This window comes from Castor canadensis, chromosome 14, assembly GCF_047511655.1.
Source record: "Castor canadensis chromosome 14, mCasCan1.hap1v2, whole genome shotgun sequence".
Classification (NCBI taxonomy): Eukaryota; Metazoa; Chordata; class Mammalia; order Rodentia; family Castoridae; genus Castor; species Castor canadensis.
The window spans coordinates 101,754,318-101,780,230 of NC_133399.1; the positions used below are offsets into that span (position 1 = coordinate 101,754,318).

General features: G+C 53.4%; 1 protein-coding gene across 3 annotated transcripts; it reads left to right on the forward strand.

Moving 5' to 3' along the window:
- The first annotated feature begins 245 nt into the window (after nucleotides 1-245).
- Sorbs3 (sorbin and SH3 domain containing 3) lies at nucleotides 246-24,440 on the forward strand. Of its 3 annotated transcripts, none has more exons than XM_074055162.1 (21): nucleotides 246-395; nucleotides 4,827-4,980; nucleotides 5,235-5,352; nucleotides 6,779-6,972; nucleotides 7,781-7,844; nucleotides 10,996-11,034; nucleotides 11,464-11,569; nucleotides 12,925-13,015; nucleotides 13,233-13,319; nucleotides 13,416-13,469; nucleotides 14,246-14,332; nucleotides 14,803-14,849; nucleotides 15,391-15,533; nucleotides 15,738-15,790; nucleotides 15,909-15,955; nucleotides 16,108-16,222; nucleotides 18,175-18,300; nucleotides 20,289-20,600; nucleotides 21,253-21,356; nucleotides 21,592-21,698; nucleotides 23,648-24,440. In XM_074055162.1, the coding sequence occupies exons 1-21, from the start codon at nucleotides 289-291 to the stop codon at nucleotides 23,707-23,709; spliced, it is 2,217 nt and encodes a 738-aa protein (XP_073911263.1). In that variant the 5' UTR covers nucleotides 246-288; the 3' UTR covers nucleotides 23,710-24,440. The 3 variants fall into 3 exon arrangements, with proteins under 3 accessions (XP_073911263.1, XP_073911264.1, XP_073911265.1); XM_074055163.1 differs by having other exon boundaries at nucleotides 5,280-5,352; XM_074055164.1 differs by lacking the exon at nucleotides 246-395 and adding an exon at nucleotides 2,080-2,449.
- Nucleotides 24,441-25,913: the final 1,473 nt, after the last annotated feature.

Genomic DNA, 25,913 nt, shown 5'->3' on the forward strand with positions numbered 1-25,913 from the left:
ACAGACAGAGGAGGAAAGCAGCTGAGGGAAAAGCTCAGGTCTCCAGTGGGGCCTCCTCTCTCCTCTCCTCCTCTCAACCTCCAAAGCTGTTTACTGAGCTTTGGATTCCCATAGAGATGGACCTGGTAGCCAGTCTCCAGCTCCTTGTCCAGGGCTTCAGCCTCCTTTTGTGAGAAACAGGAAGCTGGGACCTTTGGCAGCTCAGCGGCACCCTGTACATTAAATATTTATTTTGGAGTCCAGGTCAGAGCCCTGGAGAATAAGAGAAGCTTGCTGCTGGTGAAGGGTATGGCCAGGATTCCTGGAGGTAGAAGAACTGCTCCTTCACCATCTTTGGAGAACAAGGAAGAAAGTGAACATGATGTGGTTCTTCTTAGTCCCAAGGACCCTGACAGGTAATGGGCATTTATATTACCCCCTAGGGAGGGAAAACTGGGTACCAAGGGACAGGTAAGCATCCGAGCTTCAGAGGAGGGGCAACACTGTGCTGCTTGCCTCAGTGGAGTCAGAGAACTCCACTCCCGTGGGCAATGGCTCCCTCCTCCATTTCCATCCCTTCAGTTTCCCTGGAGAGGCAGAAACACTTGGAAGGCGCCTCAAAGGTTAACTGGTTCTGCCACTGCGCAGTGCAATAGTTGCCTTTGTAAAAATAGCTTGCAACCGACAGACTTGGAGCCCTGAAATCGCTTTAAAGCCTTCCTTGAATCTGCTTCCTTGATTCTACTTTCCTGCTTTCCCTATGGCCTGTGCCCAATGTCCCCCCTCCCCCTTACCCCAGTGCAGCCCACCTCTGCAATGTTGGCAGAACCTGAGGCCCCAGGCACACCCATCTCCGCAGCTCCTCCTCAGCCTAAGCTTTCCAATGCTATTTTTTTCTTCTTTTATCGTTTCACTTACATGTGTATACATTGTTTGTGCCGCCTCCCCCCAAGCCCCCTTCCAATGTGATTTTGTTCCAATGCAACCACAACAGCTCTTTGCTGGAACTGGGAAAAGAGAAAGCAAGGAGGGTGCTAGGGACTGAGAATTGCTTGTCTTTTCTCCATTCCTTTTCTCAGCCTTTGAACTGAGTGGTATGCTTGAAAAACACTTGGAAGTGCAAATGCTTCAATCCAGCACTTAGTGGGTATCCAATAAACACTGTCGAACTTCCATAATTTATCAATGATCACTCCCAATAGGTATCTGAAGTTGATCAGTATTTACAGGTTGGTTTGTTGGAAGCTTGAGATCCCAGGGTTAAGCCGAAGACTAGAAATACTCCAGAGGGTTTCGGCTGTTCCTAAGCACTCATCAAGCACCTCGCTTTCTACAACAGGCCCTCTGCCCACACTGAGGCTTGGGGATTGGAGGGAAGAAGCGAGCCCTGAGTGAGTGGGGAGCAGCCAGTGGGCAGGGCACTTGGTATCCGTATCAGCGAAGTGGGAACAGAGGAAAAGCAGGAAGATCAAAACAAATACGGTGTATGGGAACACCAAGACCCTCCTAACCTCATCTCCGCCCAAAGACCCCACCCTCATCCTCTTTAGAGATGCGGCACGCCCAAGGGGCTGATGCGTTAGCCGATTTCCTCCCGGTGCGCTCACATGTGTGAGCATCCGAAAGTTTGCCACTGAATTCGCGTGTTTTGCACACGCGCGGCCGCGCGCTTATGCATTCACGAACTCCTTCCCCAAGCGCGCGGGGAGGCGGCGGGGCCTTCGCTCCCGGGCACCCTGCCTGTGGGCGCCCTTATCTCGGTCCCAGCCTGTCTGCCCCGCGGGCCAGTCTCCTGTCTCTCCCAGGCGACCAGCATATCAGGGGCTGACTCCACCCGGGCTCTGGAACTCACGGCTCGTTCTCGTTAATCACTCCTGCCCTCTGTCCTGGCTTCGCCGCTCAGCAGCTCGCTTCCCACACCCTGGAAATGTCGCTGGAAACTTTGAGTGGCCCTCGCCGGCCCGCCCGCCCCTTCCCGATGCCAGCCCTCGGTGGGGGCCGGGGAAGGCAGCTGGGAAACCAAGCGGGTTCCCCGGGGACCCTCGGCGGCCCCTCCCGGAGCCGCCTCCTGGCCAGTCCGGCCCCTTCGGCAAGGGGCCACCAGCGTCCCCACGGCGCGCCCGGACCGAAGGCATTCGCGCGCCCTGCAGGAGGGAGGGAGGGAGTAACAGGCCCCTCCACTCCATCCCACCTCGGCTCCGACCCACAGTCCAGATTCGAGCCCCAAGCTCCTCCCGTTGCGCAGCTCCCAAGGTCCTGCCTTCCTGCGCGCCTCCTCGCCTCCCTCTTCCTACTTGGGTGCCCAGCGTGGCCGAGCGTCCTGACCTGGTCACGAGGGCCGCGACGGCTCGCACTTCTCCCTGCCCTCCCTCCCCGAGGGTCCGCCGCGGCCGTGCCAGGCAGGAGCCAGGCAGGGATGCTCCTGGCCTTCCCGGCGGCCCCAGGCCCAGCCACCTGCTCTCCGGGGAAGGTAGGTGCCGGGAAGGAGAGGGGCGGGGAGGGACCCAACCCCAAGTAAAAGCATAGAGCCCCTCCCACCGAGTCCTGTTCCATACTCTAAGGTGGAAAGAGTTAGGCGCAGTTCCTCCATCCTTACTCCAGAAAAGGCGTAATTAGGGAAAACCTATCCCTGTCCGTGTGCACTTGTAACTAGAAAATACCTGGGAAAGCAGAGAACCAAGCTCCCAAGGTCAGGCCATATTCAGACATGCGACATGCGAGCAGAGCTGCTTCCCCTCTTCCAGACCTTTGGAGCTGTTGTCTGGGTGAAGCCGCTGTCTTGTATTCTGGGAGGACCCCAGAGGCCTCGCAATTGCCTATTTAGCCGGGACAGCAATTCCCCAGGACGCGTCCATCTTCCTGAGAGGTCTTTCCTAATGTTTCCTGGCGAGGCTGCCAAGAAAAAACCCAGGACCACCTTCCCACCCTGCTCTTGTATATTCCTGGGGTACCCAAGAAGCAGAGGTGGGGAGGAAAAGATTGGGACAGCAGCTCCAGAAAACAGGTGGTGTGTGGTACCTCCCGCCCTGCCAGTTCTGCAGGAGACCATTTCTCACTGAGCTAAGTGCTGGAAGGGTGGGACCAGGATACAAGAGGAGGAAGGCCTGTCAGCTGATGCCGGGACTGATGCTGAGCAGGCAACTTAGCCTCAAGTTGTCAGCAGGGCAGGGCATCACAGGGCAGGGAGGGTGGGACCCTAGAAGTAGCCTGCCCAGGTCTCCTGATCTTCCACTCTGCCTTGCCTCACTTTCTCTATGAGGGAGGCCAGGCAGTGGGGAAATGGGGTGTGTCTGCTTGTTTTGCTTTTGGTAAGAATCCTAATTGGATCCAGCTGGTGAGCTGCCTCTCCTTCAGTCTCAGCCCTCCCCCCACTCAGGGATTGGCCTGGAACAGTTGTGTCCCCAATAGTTTACTCTGATGTCAGAAGGAATCAAGGAATCCCCACTAACACAGAGCAGAGACAAGGTGCTGCCCCCCCCCCAGCCTTGTCTGTACTTTTACAAGTCCCCTGGGTCTGAGCAGGAAGTGGGTACAGGGGCAGTCACAGCCCCCTATTGTACCTTCAATCAATGCCATGGGTCCCCACAACTCTTGTAATGTTCATATGACTGCCGGCTGCACATATCCTGACTGCTATAACTGATGCTCCTCCCATCCACAGCCCCCATGCTGTTCACATGACCCTCAGGACTCCCAAGTCGTGCTCGTAGTGCTGTATGTGTAGCGCACACACACACACACACACACACACACACACGGCACCTCCCAAGACATGTCCTGTCCTCACTGAGAGCCCCATGAACCCCACAGGCACATACAAGGCTTATTTGGCCCAGTCCAGAAGATGGTGGAGATTGGCTCCACTGTGGCCCAATCCAAAGCAAAGGTGAGGAGGCACAGGCTCTATCCCACTGTTCTTTGAGTCCAAAGTTCTTTGGGTCCCTTGGATCCTTCAGCTGAGGACTTCCTCTTTACCCTCTTGTACCTGCTTCTTGCTCCTCCCTTGCTTCACTGCATCTCCCTGATGCCTGGAGCTCCCTTCCACCAACCTGAACGTCATAAGAACCCTCGGGCTAGTTAGGCATTCAAAAACCCAGCCTGGAGGTGCAGAATGTGTGTGTGTGTGTACCCCAAGTCACTCAACACCACCTCTCCAGGACAGGAGCAAGTCCAACTGTGTTCTCACCCATGCCCATAATCCCCTACACTCAGAAGGAGCAGGTGACCTGCCTGGAAATGCCCCCACAATGTCCTTGGCCCCCGATAGAGATTAGGGCGCTGCTGGCTGCTCCCAGGGGCCAGTGGGCGGGCGGCCTTGCTGTTGGCTAGGGCCTGTTCCCCGGCCTGGGCCTGAGTAACTCCTTGTGCCTTTAGGCAAGCAGATGCTACACAAGGCCTGGGGGAGGCAGAGGAACTGAAACAAAGTGCTGTGTGCCCAGGCCCCCTTCTCTGCCAGCTGCCCCAGTTCCCCTTGTGCCCTCCCTCTGGGGGAGCAGACTATGCTGGCAGGGAGAACCCCGTAGGGGCTGGCTAGCAGACCACAGGCCAGCTCTTGGCCAACCTACCCTCCCCTTGTCCTCAGCAGGCCACCCCCTCCCCCACTCCCACCCGGAGCTCCTGCCCTGGGCCTAACAAGCAGCCCATTGTGCCTCTGGGAGCCAGCCGGCACGGGCAGCCTGTGGAGGCCAGTGCCCAGAGTGGCTTGTTTCCTGGGTCCTTGAGCTCCCACCCAGCTGGCCCCAGCCCCCTCCCACAACAGGATCTCTGCCCCCACCCCTGAGTAGAGCCAAGAAGGCACAGTCAGTGCAGCTCAGCAAGGCTTTTCCTTCCGTCCTCCTTCCCTGCAGAGGACACACAAAGGAGCAGCTGGCACACCTGGAGTCTAACTGTGACCCAAGCATGCAAGGCCCACCCTGCAGCCTCCTAGATGAGCTCAGCCTGGATGACTTCATTCCCTACCACCTCCGGGCCTATGTAGGGTCATCCTCCCGGGGGACACGGGTGAGTGGACAGTGAGGAGGAGGGTATACTGTGATCACGGTTGAGGCTAGCTGGTCAGGTGGGGGAGCAGAGAATTGAAGGGATACAAAGAGGGAAGGGGACCCACAGAGAGCTCTTGAGAGCCTTCATAGTTTCCCTCAGGTCAAGCTGGTCCTAGAGCCCTCAATGTGCCCTGTGGGCCTTGGCAGCCATCCCTTCCCACTTGTGTGGAACCTCCTGGGCCCTGAGCTGCTGCTCCTGGCCCCTCCCCACAGGTGCCTGTGATCCGGAATGGTGGCTCCAACACCCTTAATTTCCAGTTCCACGACCCTGCGCCCAGGACTGTGTGCAATGGCTACACTCCACCAAGGAGAGATGCTTCTCGGCACCCAGGTGGGTCTGCTCAGAAAGACCTGCTCCAGGAGCACTGTGTATGGTGGGGGTGGGGGGAGGCTGAGCCTCCTGGGCTCTGCCATTTGGCAAGAAGAGTGAGGGGCTGAGGGAGGATGGGTGGTCTCAAGGCTACCAGGAGGTCTCCAGGTACCAGTGAACACAGATCAGGACCCCTTCCCTGCACAATCCTGCTGTGCAGGGCTGCTCCTGTCTGTGCTTGCACAGCCCAGCAGGAGGTTGAAGAGGCAGCTTGAGTGCTGGTCAGCTGGGTCCCAGGATCCCAAGCTCCTAGGAACTCCTGGGTGCAGGTCAGCCCTGAGAGAGATGGCATCCTTTATTGAGCACTGCTTTAAGGCTGACACAGTGTAAAGAACTTCAGCCATTTAAAAAGTAATTACTGGCCAGGCACTGGTGTCTCACGCCTGTAATCCTAGCTACTCAGGAGGCAGAGATCAGGAGGATCACAGTTTGAAGCCAGCCCTGGCAAATAGTTCCTGAGACCCTATCTCAAAAAATCCATCACAAAAAAAAGGGCTGTCGGGAATGGCTCAAGTGGTAAGAACACCTGTCTAGCAAGCATGAGGCCCTGAGTTTAAACCCCAGTGCCACCAAAAAAAATTAATTAAAAAAAATTCAAAAAGTAATTATAGAACACTTACAGCATATAGACACACAAAGACCCATCACAAGCCTAATCTCATTTAATCTATCCATATTCTGGCAGAATAAGGCACAATGATGGAGGTCTTCCCAGTGAGAAGCCCACATTTCAGAGATGTTCAGTAGCCCAGGCTGAGTTGTCTGGCCAGAAGATCTCATGTTGCTACACTGGCCACTTAGAGGCTAAAGGTTCCAGGACAGCTGAGGACATGGCAGTCATTACTGGGGAATGAGTTTCTGTCCTTGCTGAGCCCTCCTTGACACTGTGCTGGATCTTTGGCACAGTTGTCCTCATTTTACTGAAGTGGACTCTGAGGCCCTGAGAGGGTGACTGATGTGCCTAAAGTCACACAGCTAGTAGTGGCAGAGCTGGGGTCTGAATTCAGGTCTGTCCCCTCCAAGCCCAGCCTCTTTCCTACCATACCACAGCTGAGGTGTCCCTAGCATTCTCTACAAGTAATGATTCCCTGCCTTCCTTCTGCTAACTCTTAGGACAGTCCAAGGAAATCAGAATGGGTTGGGGAGCTGGCACAAATTTCTTAAAACAAAATCCATTTTTAATCCACTTTAAGGAATAAACAAACAGAAGCCTGTGGTGTCGCTGGGAATGGGCAGATTTGTAGAGTCTACGTCATCCACTTGAATAAACAAGGCGAGGTTGAAACTTTGAACCCACAGGAATCAATGTTCTGAGGAGTGAAGGGACAAACAAGGTGAGGTGGGGACCCCTGTCTTCAGCTAATGCTCTACTGTGCTCACCCCACAGACCCTTCCTGGTATCAGACTTGGCCAGGCCCTGGGAGCCGGCGCACTCCAAGTCCAAAGACCTCCGCTCCCCAGCATGCCCAGAACTGGTCAGCCACGTGGACCAAGGATAACAAATGTCGGGACAAACGCTGGGTCAAGTACGAAGGAATCGGGCCCGTGGATGAAAGTGGCATGCCCATTGCCCCCCGATCTGTGAGTCCAGGGCTGGGGGTCACAGACAGATGGGTTCCTGGGAACTATACTAAGCTCCACTTCTGTGAGTTAAATTGGGGCCCCATAAAGACTGTACCCAGACCATTCCAGACCAAGCAGGGGGTAACCACAGTGGGCATTAGGGGATTATGAACCACATCAAGTTATGGGCACCATTTTGCGTGTCTGAGTTGCGCAAGTATGGGACGTGTTTATCTAGGAGTCCCATAAGGGCCCCCTTTTAGTTCTATAATCCCAGGGCTGGGCACAATGCTCACAAAACTGTTGCTAAATGAATGACTGGGTGAATGAGTGAGGGGGTCTTGAGTGAGAATCCTTGAGTCAAGGATCCCTGGGTTCATCCAGGACCACCAGGGCCCTGCCCTTCTTCCACCCGCCTTTGTGTCTTGGGCCAGCCATGTTTTCTCTCTCCCTCCCAGGGCCGTTTTGAGGCTCAAGTGAGGCAGGTGATCTGAAATACTGTCTCCCGTCCTCTGTGTTCTTTCTTTTACTTTGTACTTTGTAGAAACATTGGAAATGTAGAAAAGAGAAAAAATGTAAATCACTCCACATCTCACAGAGGAGGGGTCATCATCTATATGTTGATGGAGGTCCTTCCACGCATGGAGGTCCTTATTCACATGTGACATTCCACATGAACTTACTGTTACATAAAGGCAGTGAAAAGACACTCCCCAGCCCACCCACAGGGGCTTCAAGGGTGGCCCGAGAAACAGCTTACTTTTGTGGCTTGATATTGGGAAGGACTGGTGAGCAAGGAGGACTGACTTTGCATTTTCTGATTCAGAGTGTTGACAGTCCCAGAGACTGGTATCGGAGAATGTTCCAGCAGATTCACCGGAAAATGCCAGGTTAGACATCCTGCCAGGGCCCTCTCTCTGCAGAGCAGACCCTGGCATCTGGAGCTTGAGGAGGGAGGGACAGAAAAGGGAAAAAAGGACTTTTCTGCATTCTTCTCTACATGCACCCTTCCCCAGTGATCCCTAAAATAGACCAAAGAAAATAGTCTTATGTCTGGCTTGGTAGAGCAGATCTATACTGGATTATTATTACTGGAGGGGCGGGGGGACAGTACTGAGGTTTGAACTCTAGAACTCATGCTTACTAGGCAGGTGTTCTCCACTTGAGCCACTCTGCCAACCTGGTAGAGCATATCTGTAATCCCAGCACTCAGGAGGCAAAGGCAGGAGAATCTCATGCTCCAGGCCAGCCTGGACTACATGGCAAGACCCTAATAGCAAGACCTTGTCTCAAAACTCAAACAAACATAAATAAAATTAAATAAGCTTGGTGCCAGTGGGTAGCTGGGAGGCTGAGATCGGGAGGATCATGGTTTGAGGCCAGCCTGGGCAAATAGTTTTCGAGACCTCACTTCCAAAATAACCAAAGCAAAATGGACTGGAGGTATGGGTTAAGCGGTAGAGTGCCTGCTTTGCAAGCACAAAGCCCTGAGTTCAAACCCTGGTCCCACCAAAAAGGAAGAAGAAGAAGAGGAGGAGAAGGAGGAGGAGGAGGCAGAGGAGGAGGAGAAGAAATTGTTGATAGAACAAAAAAGGAAAAGGAAAGAAAGAGTCTCTCAATCCTTTCCATGGCTTGGGGCCAGCAGTGGCCTCTGAGGGAACAGGGAAGCCAGCCCTTCCCTGAAATCCCTCTGATATTCCTGCCAGTCTGCAATTCCACCATTAGTGGTCTTTCCTAGTCATGGGGCATTGCTTCCTTCAACCCAAAATGCAGCCAACCCTGATGGGTGCATCTCCACTCCCCAAAAGGTCACTCATCCATTGTATCAGAATACTTCACTGTGTACCAAGCAGTATTCTAGGTGCAAAGAAGAAAGGTGGATGCATGAGGCTGGGCGCCAGTGGGTCACGTCTATAATCTTACATACTCAGGAGGCAGAGATCAGGAGGATCATGGTTCGAAGCCAGCCCAGGCAAATAGTTCATGAGATCCTATTTTGAAAAAATCCTTCACAAAAAAGGGCTGGTAGAGTGGCTCAATGTGTAGGCCCTGAGTTCAAACCCCAGTGCCGCAAACAAAAAAAGAAAAAGAAAAAAGAAAAAAGAAAAGAAAAAGCACTACTTCAACCCAGGCTAGAGATAACAGTGACCCCTAGACCAGGGCACTACCAGGGCACTGTGGGATGGGGTGGGAATTCTGAGCATGTTGTTCCAGAGACAGTCCTTGGAATTTGCTGATGTATGGACATGGTATCAAAGAGAGGCAACAAAGACGAATTTAAACCTGGGCGAATTGAAGGCTGGAGCTGCCATCTGTAGAGAGAGAGAGGAATGCAGGAGAAACTTTGTTTCAGAGACGTCCCACGTGGAGTGGAGATCTCTAGTAGGAGCTGAATATCCAAGACTGTAGTTGAGAGGCAAGGTTAAGCTGCAGATTGAAACTCAAAAAAAGACTTTGATTTCAAGTCCCCCAGGTAATTCTAATGCACAGCCAAGGTTGTGAATCGTGGAAAGAGATGGTACAGTCATCGTCCCTCAGTATCAGAGGAGAGCTGGTTCCAGGACCCCCTGCAGATATTAAAATCTCCGCACGCTTAAGTCCTTTATATAAAATTGGGCAGAACCAGCAGCACCTATTCCTCAGTTGGGTATGATTTGAACCTCTGCTAAAATAGCATAGTATTTGCATATAATCTATCCTGTATACTTTAAATCATTTTCGGATTACTTCCAATTCCTAATACAAAGTAAACTCTATGTGAATAGTTGCTATGCTGTATTGTTTATGACAAGGAAATAGTTTGTGCGTGTTCAGCGTTCAATTTGATGCAATTTTTTTTGGTACTGGAATTTGAACTCAGGACCTCATGCTTGCTAGGCAGGTACTCTATCACTTGAGCCACAACCCTTCTTTGTGTTGGGTTTTTTCAAGATAGGGTCTTGCAAACTATTTGCCTGGACTGGCTTCAAACCTCGATCCTCCTGATCTTTTGAGTAGCTAGATTACAGGTGTCAGTCACCAGCACCCGGCTGCAATTTTCTTTTGAAAATATTTTTGATCTGTGGTTGGTTGAATCCATGGACTTTGAACCCATGGATACAGAGGACTGACTATATTTTAAATAAGACTAGCCAAGATCACTTAGGGAGAAGGGGAGACAAAGAGTCCCCAGGACTGAGCCCTCAGGCACGTGGGTGCCCAGAAGTCCCAGGGATAAGCAGGGGCCAGCCAAGCAGACAGAATGTCCAGCCAGGGAGGGAGGGGGAAAACCAAGAGTAGTCTCTCTGCAGCTAGGTGAGAGAAGAGTTTCAAAAGGAAGTGGCGAGCTGTGACAAATGCTGCCAATGGGTAAGCGAGATGAACACTTGGAGTTGACTATTAGGTTGTGTGTCTTGGAGGTCACTGGCATCCTTGGTAAGAGTGGTTGGGCAGAAGTGGTGGTGAGAAGGTCTGAGCAGAGAGAGGCAGGAGGCACTGGAGACTGGAGGTTGAGGTGCTCAGTCAGTTATGGTTTGCTGTGAGAAGCAGAAAGCGCAGCAGTGAGAGGAAGGTGGGCCCTGAGAGGGGTGTATTGGTTTGCTAGGGATAAGTGGGCTGACTAGTCAGTAGCTCTTCCCAGAAGGCCCCAAATAGTCCTGCATCCCAAGAGGGGTTGGTCTGGGCAAAGAGCAGAGCATTTAGAAAAGGGTGCAGACCCAGGAAGGGAAAGAGAGAGAGGGGTAGTCTAGCTTCCCCAACCAGAAGGCCAGAGCAGGTCTGCAGAGGTCAGGAGATGGGTGTGTGTGTGGGAACAGGCAGGTGGGAGGAGCCATTGCCCCTTGGCTCACCCAGGCCTGAAATCTGCCAAAGGCAGGCATTTCAAGCCCTCCCAAGGGCTGCCCTCCTAATTCCTTCCCTCCCTCGGGACATTCTTCAGGCCCTGACTCAGCCTTCAGCCCCTGTTTTAGGAGGGAGGGAGGCTGGGAGAGGCCAGGCAGCCTCCCAGGGTACCCTGTCCTTGCTTTCTGCCCCATCGATGACCTGGTCCTTTCTGCTTCCCAGACCTGCAGCCAGACTGGACGTTGGAGGACCCACCCAAAGGTGAGGGGAATGGGTTCACTTTATGGCTTCAGCCGGGTGCTTACAGCTGGCTGGGACGTGTGACCTGCCTGGCTTCGGGGCTCCTTGGGTGGCATGATTCAACCAGAGAGGTTTTTATAGCTCACTTTGGGAGCTACAAAGTAAGAGCCTCAGCTTCCTTCTTCTTCATCTTCATCTTCACTCTACCATAGCTGGCTACGTATGCCTGGGCCTTTCTTTCCTCATTTGTGCAATGGGGACATTACCTGCCCTGAAGCTGTTTTAAAGATTTTGTAAAGAGTGTAGAGCTCTTAAGGTAACGTTCCCTTGCAGTGGCCCAGAGCCCACCTCTGTCCCGGCCAGCTAGCCACCTAGGAGCTAGGGTGGAGGTAGGTGCTGCCTTAAATTGTCACCCATCTCCAGCCCCTGCCTGTCTTCTTCCACCACCAGTGGTTTCCTCCTGTGCCACCTCCACAGACTCCAGGCATCCGGGGCTCCAGCAAAAACCTGCCTCCAGGACCAGCCCCGCAGTGACTCCCCGAGGGACTCCCAGAGGGTGAGCAGTGGGTGGGCTTGCGCTGGCGCTTCCTTGTGGGGACTGGTGCCCCCTCGTGGCCACAGTCAGCATAGCCTCTGGTCTCTGATGGGTCTCCACCACCCCAAGACTTCTGACTTCCCGGGGCCAAAGGGGAATGGTGGCCAAGAGTGGGTCTGGTATCCACTCCTGATCAGGAAGTTACAGTTTTACTAAAATAATACCATGCTTGTGGTCAGCATGAGAAACCCACCTCCCCAAAGACCCAGGGGTCCTGTGGAGTGGGGCTTGTCTAGGGTACTGGGGATAGAAGCTGTTAAGGGAGCTTAGACCTGTGGCAATCCACTTTGAAGACTTAGTGAAAACACAGTGGTGGGAATGAACCCAAGAGGCTGAGACGCACACCTGAGAGCACGGAAGGAGGGAATTCCTTTCTCTGTGAAGACAGCTTGGGCTGTCTGTGCTCTGAAGTTGTGAGGGTTGATTGAGATCATATATGCATCCTGCATCATGGTGCATAGCAAGTCTGCAAACTTTAGCAACATACAAGTTCAATTATAAGCCTTCCATTAAAAACAACACATTCCAATCTCATGATGACTTTATTACCAAAATCAGAATGGAGTCATAATTATAACCAGCAAATCCTGACGCTCTGGTTAGACATTCCATCATTGGATAAGCTTGATGCAGTGGTTCCACTTGGTAGAAACTTTCAGACTAAAACCAGAAGCTGGGCTATTTAAAGCTAGCCAGGAAAAGAGCCTTGGAGGGGAGCTCAGGTAGACAGGACAGTGCATTGCCTCAGTGGCTGGCATGGCTACACAGATGAGGTCACTGACTCCAGCCCCCATGGAACTGAGACCCAGGGAGAAGAAATAACTCATCCAGGGCTCTTGTACTTGCTGCCCCCAGGTTTTTCTTGGAAAAGAATGTAGCCCTATTGGCCATGGGTGTAAGACCACTCAGCTGTGGCAGCTGGCAAGACCAGTTTCACAGACATACACCACTCCTAACACAAATGCAGGACACTTTCCTGAAGGCCAGCAGGAAAGGGCCTGGCCACCATGGAGCAATAGTTTGTGTCAGGCCTTCTCCTAGGCACCTTGTATGTTTCCTCACTGATTTACTCTTATTTTATAGGTTTTGAGCCTGGGGCTGTATATAACTTGCCAAAAGGCCTTTCAGCTACTAGTGGGTAGAGCTGGGATTTAAACTTGGATCTCACACACTTTCCACTATTTAATACTGTTCCCATAGTAAGGCAAGGGAAGGCAGAGGCAATGTGGGCCCCTTGGTGGGGATGGGGTTAGAGGTAAAGGGAGGCTTCTTCTCCCAGGGCTGTGTTCTGAAGTGCTGTGCTTCCCTTTCTTCAGAAGAAGCTGGGAGCACTCTGAAGAGACACCTAGAAGCACCTTCAACTATAAACCTGCAACATACCCCCCAGGGCGCCAGCCCCCAAACCAGGTAGCCCACCCAACATGTTCCTCACACCAACCCCTTCTGCACGCTATCTAGCCAAGCCCCTCCGCTGAGATAGCACAGACCATGCTGTTTAGGCTTGCATCCTCAGGAGAGCACTCGTGAGCATGGGGGGAGGATAGGACTTGCAAACCTGTGTGTTGAGGCTGGGCAGCGCTCCAGCAGCTCTCTACTCAAGCCGTGGTCACCCCCATCCACACAGGTGCCTAGACGCCAAGAGAAGGTAGAGAATGTCCGGACAGAAGACTCTCGGAACCAATTTTTACAAGAACTAGAGACTGGGCAGAAGGTGAGTGGCACTGGGTCCTCTGGGAGTGGACACACCCCTCAGTTGGAGCATTTGGAAAGGAGTTCACCCCCTCTGACATCTCTTCCTACCCTTCAGCCAAAGAAACCACTTGTGGACAATCCTGTGGAGAAGCCTTCCCAGCCCATTGAGGTGAGAGCTGCAGCTCGGTGGTGGTGGGGGGGCAATGGTCTTGAGGATAAACAGAGGAGAATCTGGGGTGTCTTGGGCCCTAGTGTTCATAGACAAAAGTCACACTCCAAAGGCTCTGGCTCCCAGTTCTCCGTCTCCAGGACCCTGACATACAGTGCTCACAAAATGTGCGGATACGTACACCTGGACCAGAACAAGAGCAGGGAGTGGTCAGTGTGGACTGGAGCCATCAGGGAAAATTCTTGAACTTGGAGCTCAGCTTGGCTGGGCAGAGAGATGGCTGCTCTGGGGAGAAGTAGTGTGTGTGTGCACTTGCACATGTGCACATGCATGTATATGAGTGTGTGTGACTGACGCTCAGTCCACTGGAGGCCTGCATGGGTACGGTGACACCAGGCTGTGGAAGGTCATAGATGACGCTGAGGAGGAAATAGGGAAACCCTGAGGCTCTTGAACAGAGAACTATCATGGGGGAAAAAAAGTTTTTAAAAGGTAGGAAAGCACCCTCAGGAAGTACTGCAGCACTGTCAGCACCCTGGGTGCTGGGTTGGGAAGAGGTGGCAGCGATGTCCTACTGACACCCTGAGCCCCACCTTCCTGCAGTCCCGCAGGCAAGTGGCTGTCCTGGCCTCTTCCCTGAGTTCTGCTCTTGACCACAGCACGTGTGACCTCACCTGCTTCCCACATCTCTGACCAGCCCCCCCACCCACTGTGCACTGTCCCCCCCCCACCCCCGCACGCCCCCTCCACTGTCCTAAGTCTTTCCCCACCCCCAGGTCCTGCTGGAGAAAGAGCTTGCCAAGCTGAGCGCCGAGCTGGACAAGGACATGCGGGCAATTGAGACCCGGCTGCCGTCCCCAAAGGTACCGGCCTCCCGGGGTCCTCCTGGGGGGTCGCCGTTGGCCGCAGCAGTCAGATTGGGTGGAGGGAGGGCAAGGGGATCAGCTTTGGTGACCCTGGGCGGACTTTGGCCAGTCTGCTCTCCTTTACAAAACGCAGGGCGTCGGCTTTCCAAGTGACCCCCAGGAACCCTTCCCGGCCCACTCCACGTCAGCCCGGGCCCCCACCCCGCCTCGCCCCGCCCCGCCCCGAGTCGCAGCCCCAGGGATCCCCGGCCCGACCCGATCCTGGCTTCCCCGGCCCGGCCTCCCTCTCCCGCCGCGCGCCCTTCCCGCGCCTCGGCTCCCGCCGTGCGGCCGCCTCTAGGACCCCGCGTCCCGCCCGCCCCTCCCCGCCTCCTTCCCTCCGGTGCCGCAAACTTTTCCGGAGGCGGCGGCCTGGGCTGCGCTGGCTCCGGTCCCGGGTCCTGATCGTACCCGGTGTCCCCGCACAGAGCTCGCAGGCGCCGCGACGACGCACAGAGCAGCGGCCCCCGGCCCGGTGAGTGGCAGAGGCGCGGGCCGAGGACGGTCTGTCCCCGCGGGAGGGATCCGGAGAGGACGTGGCGCGGGGCGGACCGACCGAGCTGTGGGCGCCGGGCCCAGCGCGGGAGACGGGAGAGCCCGGGTGGGGAGGCGCGAGGAGGGCCCCGAGAGCGGAAAAGTGGCCGGGGGACCCGGAGTCCCCGCTCTCCACACTGGCGGTCCGCTTGCCCCCCACCCCCCCCACCCCCGAGGGTTATCTGTCCCCAAGCCCGAGGACGCGGGTGGCGGCGGTGGGACCGGAGCCCCGCCACTTCCCACGCGCACTCGGGTCCCTCGGCCGCCTCCCCCTCTCCAAGCCCAGGGCCTCACCCTTTCCCGGCTGCTGCTGCAGGGGAAGTAGGACATCCTGTTGAGAGCCCCGGACCTGGGAGTCACTCCTTGAGAGGAGGCGACCAGGATGGGGGTGGCGGGTAGACTTGAGGGTCAGGGAGGTCTGGGGACCTGCCTGGTGCGGTGTGAAGCTTCAAACAGGTGGCTCATTCTCTATGTCCCTGCAGCCCGGCCTCAGCCTGGAGGTCCAGCTCCCTGAATGCACCTTACTCGGGGTCCTCCCGACCTCTAAGCCCCCACAGAATGGCGGATGGAGGAGGAAGTCCCTTCCTGGGTCGTAGGGATTTTGTTTACCCATCCTCAGCCCGAGGTAAGATGAAATCCTACTTTTATTCCCACCTGGACATCTGCTTACCAGATATACTGGGTGCCTGGGGGGAGAGAGTCACAGAGCCTTTTGCTTCCCTGGTGCCTTGTCCTGGATGGAGGTGGAGGAAGGGAGCATAGCCCCATCCTGACCCCATCACCCCCAGACATGACCTCCCCGAGCTGAGGTGGTGGTGCTTCTTCACAGACACTAGTGCCTCCAACAGAGGTGCCAGCCCAGTCAAGAAGGAAGAGAAGAAGGTAAGGAGGGCAGACCAGGGTCTGGGACACGGAGGGCCTGCACTGGCCCCTGTGGCTGCTGTTCTAGACCTGCCCCTGCTTGGCTGAGTAGCCCACTCTGTCCTCTCCCCCTGCCCAGAGGAAGGCCGCTCGGCTCAAGTTTGACTTCCAAGCACAGTCCCCCAAGTAAGTGGTCTTCTTAATCCTCTCCTTCTACCCTGGGCCATCTCTGCACGATGGGGGAGGGGGAACAGGGCTTTGGGGGCATCCCCAGAGGGGATGTGGGGACTGGGGGAGCACCAGCTCAGCTTGCTGTGATGTCCTTGCTGTTCCTGCAGGGAGTTGACTCTGCAGAAAGGTGACATTGTCTACATCCATAAGGAGGTGGACAAGAACTGGCTAGAGGGGGAGCACCATGGCAGGCTGGGCATCTTCCCTGCCAATTATGTGGAGGTGAGTGGGAGGCCAGGGCCAGGCTGGGAGGGTCTACGGGTTGGGAAAGACTGAGTGCAGACCCTGGGGTATCCTAAGATTCAAAAGCATGGGGAACAGGGGCCACCTGTCCTGAATGTCTTTGGCCTTCTACAGGGCCGGGTTCAGTACTCAGCATGTACTTAGGAAAAGCTTCCTAAATGAGGGTGGAGCCTAGCCCAGGGGAGAACCGAGTGGCCCAGCTCCTCACCCAGAAGCCACCCCATCAATGGCTCAGATTCACCACTCAGCACCTATCTTTCTAAGGCTTCTTTGAGGATAATCCTAAAAACAGCAAGCACTAGTGCCAAGTGTGTGACAATCACACATATAAACACCACTTCTTCCAGGTGTACCGCCTCTGTTCCTCTCACTGCCTGCAGTGGTAGGTTACTCCAGTTTTACAGGTGGGGTTTCAATGGTTTGGTGAAAAATTGCTTAAGATGATTCAGGTTGATGCAGGTTCTAGACTTGAGAGAGGGCTTCAGGTTACCTTTGGTATTTGTGTCTTTTTTTTTTTTCCAGTACTGGGGCTTGAACTCAGGGCTTCATGCTTGCTAGGCAGGTGCTCTACTGCTTGATCTACTCTACCAGCCTAGTATTTGTGTCTTAAATGTCAGATTGTCTAAGTTATTGCCGTAAGGCTAATTCATGCTATTTCTTTTTAATGTCAGTAAAACTTGTTGTGATCGTCCGCTTGTTCATTCCTGGTACTGACAATTTATGTCTTCTCATTCTGGCTAGAGATTTATTAATTTTCTTGATCTTCTCAAAGAATCAGCTTGTTATTTCCTTAATTTTTTTCTGTTTTTGTTTCCAATTTCATTGATTTTTGAACTCTGTGTTATTTCCTTCTTTTTGCTTAATAATTGTAATTTGCTTTTCCTGTTCTAATCATTAGGGTAAAAGTTTAGGTTATTGATTTGAAACTTTTTTTTCCCTAAGAAAACCATTTCATGTATAAATTTCCCTCTAAACACTTCTTTAGCTGCATCTCACAAAATTTGTTTTCATTCAACTTGAAATATTTTCTCACTTCCTTTGTGACTTCCTTTTTGATTCATGAATGGTGGTTTAACAGGCTCTTGCTTCCAGATTAATCCCAGATTAATCTCTCTGATCCTGAAATTTTACAAAGCGTATACAGTATTCTGCTCAATCAGTCATTTATTTTTATTTATTTTTTGATGGTGCTGGGGTTCGAACTCAGGACCCCTGTGCTTGCTAGCAGTCATTTATATATTAGTATGAAATAATTGATTAGCTCCAGATTTTTACGAGCAGCATGAAACAAAGAGAGCATGGGGGAGAAGGGATAGAAGGGGAGGAGGAGCCAAGACACTTGAACCAAGGGCAGTTGGTTCTCAGAAGTGGTAAAAGGTTAAATCCTCAGCTATTGGTGGTATTAGGGTTTGAACTCAGGGCCTACATGCTTGCTAGGCAGGTGCTCTATCACTAGAGCTACTTGACCTGCCCTTTTTTGAGTGTTGGGTATTTTTGAGATAAGGTTTCACTTTTTGCCTGGGCTGGCCTCAAACCATAATCCTCCTAATTGCAGGCATGAGCCACCAGCACCTGGCTAAGTCCTCAGTTTTAGAACAGGTGCTTCCTGCAACTTGGAGTGCTTCACTTCCCTCCATGGTTCAGCTTGACTCTAAGTGGACTGGTTTCTACCTTTCAGCTTGCTATTCCCCATTCCATAGTCCTCTACTGAAAATTCTTCCTCCAGGAAGCCCTCTTGGACTAATCCCCTCACCCTGCTTGGCTGTGGTCATCCTGCTACCCCCAGGCCTGTGTCTGGTATCTTCATCTGTCTGGCCAGGGGAAGCTCTTACCTGTACCACCTTCTCTGTGTTGCTTCACCCTCCCAGGAACCCAGACGTGTGCCCACTTGATCCTGGACTGAACCTTTCTCACGGCCTTTCTTCCTGCAGGTGCTACCTGCAGATGAGATCCCCAAGCCCATCAAGCCCCCCACCTACCAGGTGGTGGAGTATGGAGAAGCTGTTGCCCAGTACACCTTCAAGGGGGACCTGGAGGTGGAGCTGTCCTTCCGAAAGGTGGGACCAGGCAGGAGGTGGTGGGGTGGGAACAGGTGAAGACATAGATAAATGTACAGAAAAATATTTTCTTTTAAAGAGTCAGATGTGCTCATCTGTATCCAGAATTTCAATTCACCCGCCACCCCCAACCTCTAAGAATAGGTTCCCCTTAACTTAGTCTTTTTTTTTGGAGGCGGGGGGGACAGTACTGGGATTTGAACTCAGAGCCTTACCCTTGGTAGGCAAATGCTCTACCACTTGAGCCATACTCCTGGGCCCTTTTTGCTTTAGTTATTTTTTTCAAATAGGGTCTCATGGTTTTGTTTTTTTCCTCCAGTCCTCCTGTTTGCACCTCCTGCATAGCTGGGATAATAATAATAGGCACGTGCCACTGTGCCTGGCAATTTAGTCTATTTTAAAAGAGTGTTAGGAATTTCTAGAGCTGTGTTTTTGTCTGCAGGTTGTTAGGCCGTGCGGATTACGATCTACATGCTTTTTGGCAGTGCTAGGGATTGAACTCAGGACCTTGTGCTTTCTAGGCAGGCACTCCACCACTTGAGCCTCACCCCTAGCTCTTTTTATATTGTTACTTTTCAGATAAAGTTTCACTCTCTTGCCTGGGGCTGTCCCTAGACTGCGATCCTCCTCCTCACTCTGTGTAGCTGAGGTTACAGGCATGAGCCACCACACCTGGCATAATCTGAAATTTTAAAAGAGTAGACAGAAATATAGGCTTTTGTCTGTTCATGTAGTTCAGTGGTGGAGTGCTTGCCTGGCATGTGCAAGGCCCTGGGTTCTTTCTCCAGCACTGCAAAGAAAACGAATAGGACATTACGTGTGCACATATATGTGTGTGAGTGTGTGTGTGTGTTCTGGGGCTGTTATTCGGATTCATCTTTTGCTATAGATTATGGTAAGAAAAGAACTATGGACTCCCTTTGTTTGATTTTGGGGGCAGTGGCTGTGAATGACCCCTTGTTGAGTCCACACAGAAAAACTGGCCTCAGGGACAGAGAGGGAAGGAGGTGACTGGATGGGAGAAGGCAGGAGAGGGCGGGGCAGGGCCAAGGCTGGGAGCAGCCCACAAGGTGGTGGTGGCTCTGCCCCTAACCTCCATAATGTGTGGGCTCAAGAACGCAACCAGTCCTCAGGAAGTTTGCGTTTTGATATCCTCATGGCAGGATCACCTAACTCCTGTCTAGAGTTTTTTTTTTTTCCCCGTGGTGGTGGTAGTATGGGAATTTGAACTTAGGGCCTTGGGCTTGCTAGGCAGGTGCTCTACCCACTTGAGCCACACATCCAGGCCTTTTTGTTTTAGTTATTTTTTTGAAAGAGTCTCACACTTTTTGCTCCTATCTCTGCTCTGGAGTAGCTGGGATTACAGACACATGTCACCATGCTTGGCTTACTTAATGAGATGGGGTTCTCACTAACTTTTTGCCCTGGCTGCCCTCGAACTGAGATCCTTCGATCTCCACCTTTACAGGGGCGCATCACCACACTCAACTATCCAGAGCTTCTTACCAGTCCACCACTGATCTCGCTTGCACCTCACAGCGGCAGCATGGTTATCTTCCTTCAATATATGAGGAAACCAAACTCAGAGAGGCAGAGCAGTTTGCCCAAGGCCACACAGCTTAGACTTGGTAGAGCTTGGTTTGCACGTGGATAATTAGCCACAGGCTCCCTTATGATTGAGCTGTAAGAAGAGTTAGTGCTATGAACTCTGAGTGTAGGATGCATGCCAGGTGGGCTCCATAAAGAGGCAGGACTGGATCTGTACCCAGTGCCACCTGCTCTGGGAAGAGCTTGGACTTCCTCGTGCTCCTGACTCCTCCCCTTTCTGGCTGTGTGACCTTGGCTAACTTGCTGCCCCCTCTGAGCTTGATCCCTCCTGAGTGGAAGGCATTAGGCCTTGAGACAGGTGAGGTGCAGCACCCTCAGGTGAAGGTGTGTGATGCTGAGGAGGGCCCTGTCGACACCCACTCCCTCCTCCCTGTCCTTAGGGGGAGCGCATCTGTCTGATCCGCAAGGTGAATGAGAACTGGTACGAGGGGCGCATCACAGGCACAGGGCGCCAGGGTATCTTCCCTGCCAGCTATGTGCAGGTGAGCCGTGAGCCCCGGCTCCGGGTCTCTGACGATGGCCCCCAGCTCCCTGGGTCTCCCCGCCTAACCACTGCCGCCCGCCTGGCTCATCACCCCAGCTCCCCATCAGCACTACGCAGCCCAGCTGATCCCACGGACTGGGGAGGCCGGACCTCTCCCCGACGCGCTGGCTTCTCCTTCCCTGCCGAGGAGCCCAGATCCCAGACCCAGGTGAGAGGTATCTTGTTTCCCAAAGCACCTCCTCAACCCTGTGGCTGGTCCATGCTGGCAGTCCTGCCCTGACAGCCCTGGGCAGAACCTAGCATGCGGCTCCGTCCCAGCCTTACAAACCCTAAGCCCCCCGAGTTGGTTCAGGCCTTTGAGCTCCAGCCTAGGGAAATCTGGGCAGTCTGCCAGCTCTAGGTAGGCCCTCAAAGCCAGCCCAGGATCCCTGACTCTCTAGCTGCTACTCCCACTGTTGGCTGGTGTCTGCCTCTCAGCAGGTGATGGTAGGAGCCAGAGCTGGTGACTCAAGCTCTCTGGGTTTCGGTTTCCCTGCTGTGGAATGAGGATGACAGTCCCACTGGAGAGGGTAGGGTGTATGGTGGCCAGTAGATTAAGACAGGTGTTATTTGTGGGCGGAGGGAGTCTGCAGTGTGCACTTGGAGCGTGCTGCTCCAAGTGGGGTCAGTGGCACAGGACTCTTTCAGGGTACCGGCTTTGTCCATGCCGAATTCCAGTCACTTGCCCTCCTGTACCTGGGGGTTTGTGGGCTAGGATGAGGCTGTGTGTAAGACCCTCAGCAGGCCAGGTGGGATGCCCATTCACCTCTCCTTCCTCATGCTTCCTTCCTGTGGCCCTCCTTTCTTCTTGTGAATCCCAGAGTCTTGGCACCTCTGAGCCAGCCCTGTCCCACCCTCGAAGCTCCAGCCGTCCCCTGGACCTGGGGGCCTCCTCCCCCAAATCCCTGCAGATACACTGGACCCCGTGAGTATCTTCTGAGGGTGCTTGGTCAGAAGTGAGGGTCACCAGCAGGCAGTGCTAAGCACACTGGGCCCAAATTCCATCCTCCCCAACCCATGGATTTGGGAAACCCCTACCAGAAGCTGCTTGTCCTTATAGGGATGGGGAGGGGAACATGGGCATTTGGGGATATTCACAGGAATTGGCAGGTCTGGGAAAGGGCTGAGGTCCCTGGCTGTCATGGTGCCATTTCCTACAGGTACCGGGCAATGTACCAGTACAGGCCCCAGAACGAGGATGAGCTGGAGCTGCGTGAAGGGGACCGGGTGGATGTCATGCAGCAGTGTGATGATGGCTGGTTTGTGGGTATGTGGGGCTGGGGAATGGGTGGGGGACAAGCCAAAAGAGTATCTCAGAGTTGCCAGGGGATCGGGTGTGCTGCTGCCTGCAGCACTGACTATGGCCTCATGACCACCCTCCTGACCTTGGACCTGGCTAACTGGGCAGGCCTGGCACCAAGTGTGTTCCTGAAGCCAGCATTTCTGTTAACCACCTTCCTTCATGCTCTGACTTAGCATGAGGCCCAGGGGAAACTACCCCAGCTTAGGGTCACAGATGGAGCTATGGACTCAGGACATGGTTCCTGACCTCCAGGACCTTGCCCGTTCCCACCGCACACCACTTCCTCTTGGGGCAGGACCTTGGTGGAAAGGGTCTTACACAGTGTCTCCCCTCTCCCCACAAAAAACCTCCCCCAGGACTGCTCCTCCAACCTGGGAAGAGGAAGGAGCAGAGAAAGATCTTGGCCTTCAATGCCAGCCCAAGGCAGCGCAGGCAGAGGACTAACACAGGAAGCCTTAGTTGGTCTCAACCTGGTTCCAGAGTGGGCAAATCCTGTCTGGGCCTCAGCTTCAAAGATAGGCCAAGGAGAGAAGTGAACAGCCAGAAAGCCCTACCTCCTGACAAGCAGGCTTTAGGGCTGAAAGGGCTAGTGGTTGCCTGGGCAAGAGTGGCCACAGGGCAGACCCTTGACCAGGCAGCGCAGCCTTTCTGACATGACTCCTAAGACCTCAATGCTGACCAAGCTTCCGATATACTAGTGATTATTAAACCCTACCCTGTTAGTAATCCTTATTTCTGAGCTTCAAGCTCATTCTAATTTTACTCTGCACACTTTTGCTCTTGAATTTCTTTTACACCATTAATATGGTTTTGCAGATTTCTGTAAGTAAGAAGAAAAGTCACCAGTTTTGTGACAAGACACAATGCTAACTGAATGCCAGGGGCTTATGTTTATAATCCTAGCTACTTGGGAGGATCCCAGTTCAAGGCCAGCTCTGGCAAATAGTTCATGAGATCCTGTCTCCAAAATAACCAGAGCAAAATGGACTGGAGGTGTGGCTCAAGCAGCAGAGCACCTGCTTTGCGAGCACAAAGCCTTGAGTTCAAATCCCAGTCCCACTAACAAAACAAATAAACAAACAAAACCCCACAATGTTTGGAGGAATGGCTTAGACTTGCACTTTCCAGTGGACTATCCAGTAGTCACATGTGGCTGCTTACATTTAAATTAATTAAAATGAGAGAAAATAAAAAATTCAGCCGCTGGGTCACTCTAGCATATTTCATCATTGTGACCTGTGACCTGTGGCTAGTGGTTGTTGATTTGGTCAGGGAAGGGATCCTGGAGGGAACTAAGACGGGAAGGGCATAGGTAGAAAGTCAAGGTGAGAGCCTGGGAGAGAGGCCCAGGGTGTCAGTTTACCGAAACTTCATTCCATTCTATTTTCCTAGCATTCCCTTTTCCTTCACCCCACAATGCAGGCTTCCTTGGGGCCGTAGCACAGCAGATACTTGGATTGCAGTCCCATTGTTCCCCTAAACAGCCCAGTGGTTTGGGGTGGTTCGCTGGGCCTTCTCTTTGGCCTTACCAGCCCATCTCTAAAATGAGCACGCCATACCATCTAACTCCTCCTGATAGAAGTGCTGTGATTCACCCTCCTGCTTCCTCCCTCTCCTGCCAAAGAGGGGTGGAGTTGTTCAGTACTGTGTGCAAAGTTGCATGCACATGTTGATCGCTCTGATTCTTTGATTATGGAATTTGGAAGTGCAGCTTGACCTATCTAAGCTTTTGCCACTAGGCGGCAGGAATGAGGACAGGAAATCAAGTCATCCCTCCTCCCCACCCCCTTCCCTGGGAAGGAGACTCTACATGCAGTTCTGGGTGCTGCCAGTAGGGGACAGGGCCTCTTCCTACATTCTGCTTTCATGAAGGAGTGGTGGGGAGAATGCTCTTCCCGTCTTTCCTCTTTCAGGTGTCTCCCGGAGGACCCAGAAATTTGGGACATTCCCTGGAAATTACGTAGCCCCGGTGTGAGTGGTCTCTGTGGCAACTGGAGCCAACAAAGATGAGGTGGAAGCAGTAGCACTTATGGGGGGGGGGAGCGAGGCCTCCTACATACTCCTCCCCTAGGACTTGCGCTCCCAGCATCTGCAGAGACCCCAGCAGCCTTTCCTCAGAGCCCCTTGGAAGTCCCCTGGACGCATTCCCACTCGCAACTCACAGGCATTCCTCTGACAACCCCTTCACCACCCCCCAAATACAGACGTCTGCTTTGAAGTGGAGACTGTCTCCAGGCCTTATTGAGATCAGACCCGACCCTCCCCTTCCCCCCGACCACATGGCATTTCCTCTGACAGGGACTGGCTCCTGGCTTCACCCCCATGGGGTTCTGCTAACAAGGACCAGCCCCCTACCCTGATGGAGACCAAAGGCCTCCTGGGCCTGCAAGTCTCTTCCCCCTGCTCACCAGCTTGCTGCTGCCCCTTTGCCTTCTGCCCTCCAGCTGGGCCTGGGAGCGAGGTGGCGATGGATGCGTACCTTCTCAGCCTTCGAGGCCTAGTGAGAGGTCTTGCCTCAAGATCTCCTCTTCCCAGAGGCTGCTGAGCCCTTCACCTGGACTCTGCACATCCTCTGGGCCATGGCACACAGCCGCTGGACTAGCTACACGACTTACAGGGAGATATGCTGTCCTCCTGCCTTCCAGCTCCCCTCAGTGCCCAGGTTCCTTCTGGAAGAGAATGTAAAATAAATCTGGATACCAGGGACCTTTTGTCTGAGTCCTTTTCCTTTGGGGTGGGAGAGGCCTCCGCCCCCTTAGGATTGTGGAAATTCTTTCTGTAGCAGACTGTGCTGGGAGGCAGGTCAGACAGGTGTGTAAGAGGGGAGGCTGGAAAAGCACCATTGCTATCTAAGATCTCAGCTCTGGGGTGTCAGGCAGTCTGGGGCAGCCCCCAGGACCAGGCAACTGAGAATGAAGTCACCTGGGCCAAGGTGGGGCCTGACTGGGGAGAAATTAGAGTCAGGGACTGAATGTGGCCTTGTTCTTGATTCTAGAGCTGCCATCATGGGTGGCTGGATGAGATGCCATTTCTAACTGTTCTCCAGCTAATGTTTTCCTTCTGTGCACTCTTATTTCCACATCAAAGTGCATGTTTGTTTATTTTCTTCTTTGGGCTTGAGTTTTTGAGCAAGCAGTTGCAGGAAGATGGGAGTGGTGATATACAGCCAGCCAAAGCAACTATTTTCACCCAAAGTTTTAGAATCCCAGGGCTTGGTGGCTCCTAGGGGACATCAGCTATGGCATAGCCCAGGCCTAGCTGCTCCTCCAAGAAAGGAAAGCTCCATTCTTGGCTGCTGCTTAGAGTTGAGCCGGGAATAAGGTGCTACTCATGTCACCTGCTGTGAGCATCACAACTAGCAGAGTAGGGTTCCATTTACGGGAAACAGGGTCTGAGAATTTCATGTGGCATTATTAAAGTCAGGTCTGCCTCACTGCACACAGTCTACCAGGCAGTGCTTGTTCGGAGGCCCCTGGAGGAAGAGGGTCACATAGGAGGTCAAGGACTGGCCTGGGGTAGCCCAGGGTTGGACTGCCTCTATATTCTGTCACTTAAGATGTGCCCATCCCAGGCAGATGGGTCTAGCTGGTGGCTGACATAAAGGGTGGTGGTTCTTAGTTCTGTCAGGACAGTGGGGAGGGCCTGGGCCCCCAGGGCAGTGGCTTGGCCTTAGCTGGTTCCTTGAACCCGGGTGTGGCCTTGGCCCCTGTGGTGGTTAAACAGCAGCTTGAAGAATGAGACCTGCATGCCCTCCTTCATCCATTCCCTCCACCCAGGGCTTACCAGGTCTGGCTCTAAGTCAACAGTTCCAGCCCATCCTGTACTGGAAACGATCAATCTTCAGAACCCTGCTGACTTGCTTTCAATCCTCCATTCAAGCTGCGTTCATATTCCTTGTCCTCTCATGAAACATCATTGTTGAGACCTCTTCCCTGGTCAGAAACCAAACCTATACTCTTTGATGGGGCCCTGGAACCTTTCACCCAGCAGACAACTCTCTGTCCCAGGGCTGCCTGCCACTTGCTCAGTCTGCAAGATGACCACTTTAGTGCCTTGACCTGGTATGACAGGAAGGGAAAGGGAGGGTCAGAGGCTGCTGGGAATTGCTTGCCCATCAGAGAGGTGAGGGAGTGTGGCTTACACTCAGGCCAGAGAGATACTTAGAGCAGGACAGATCTC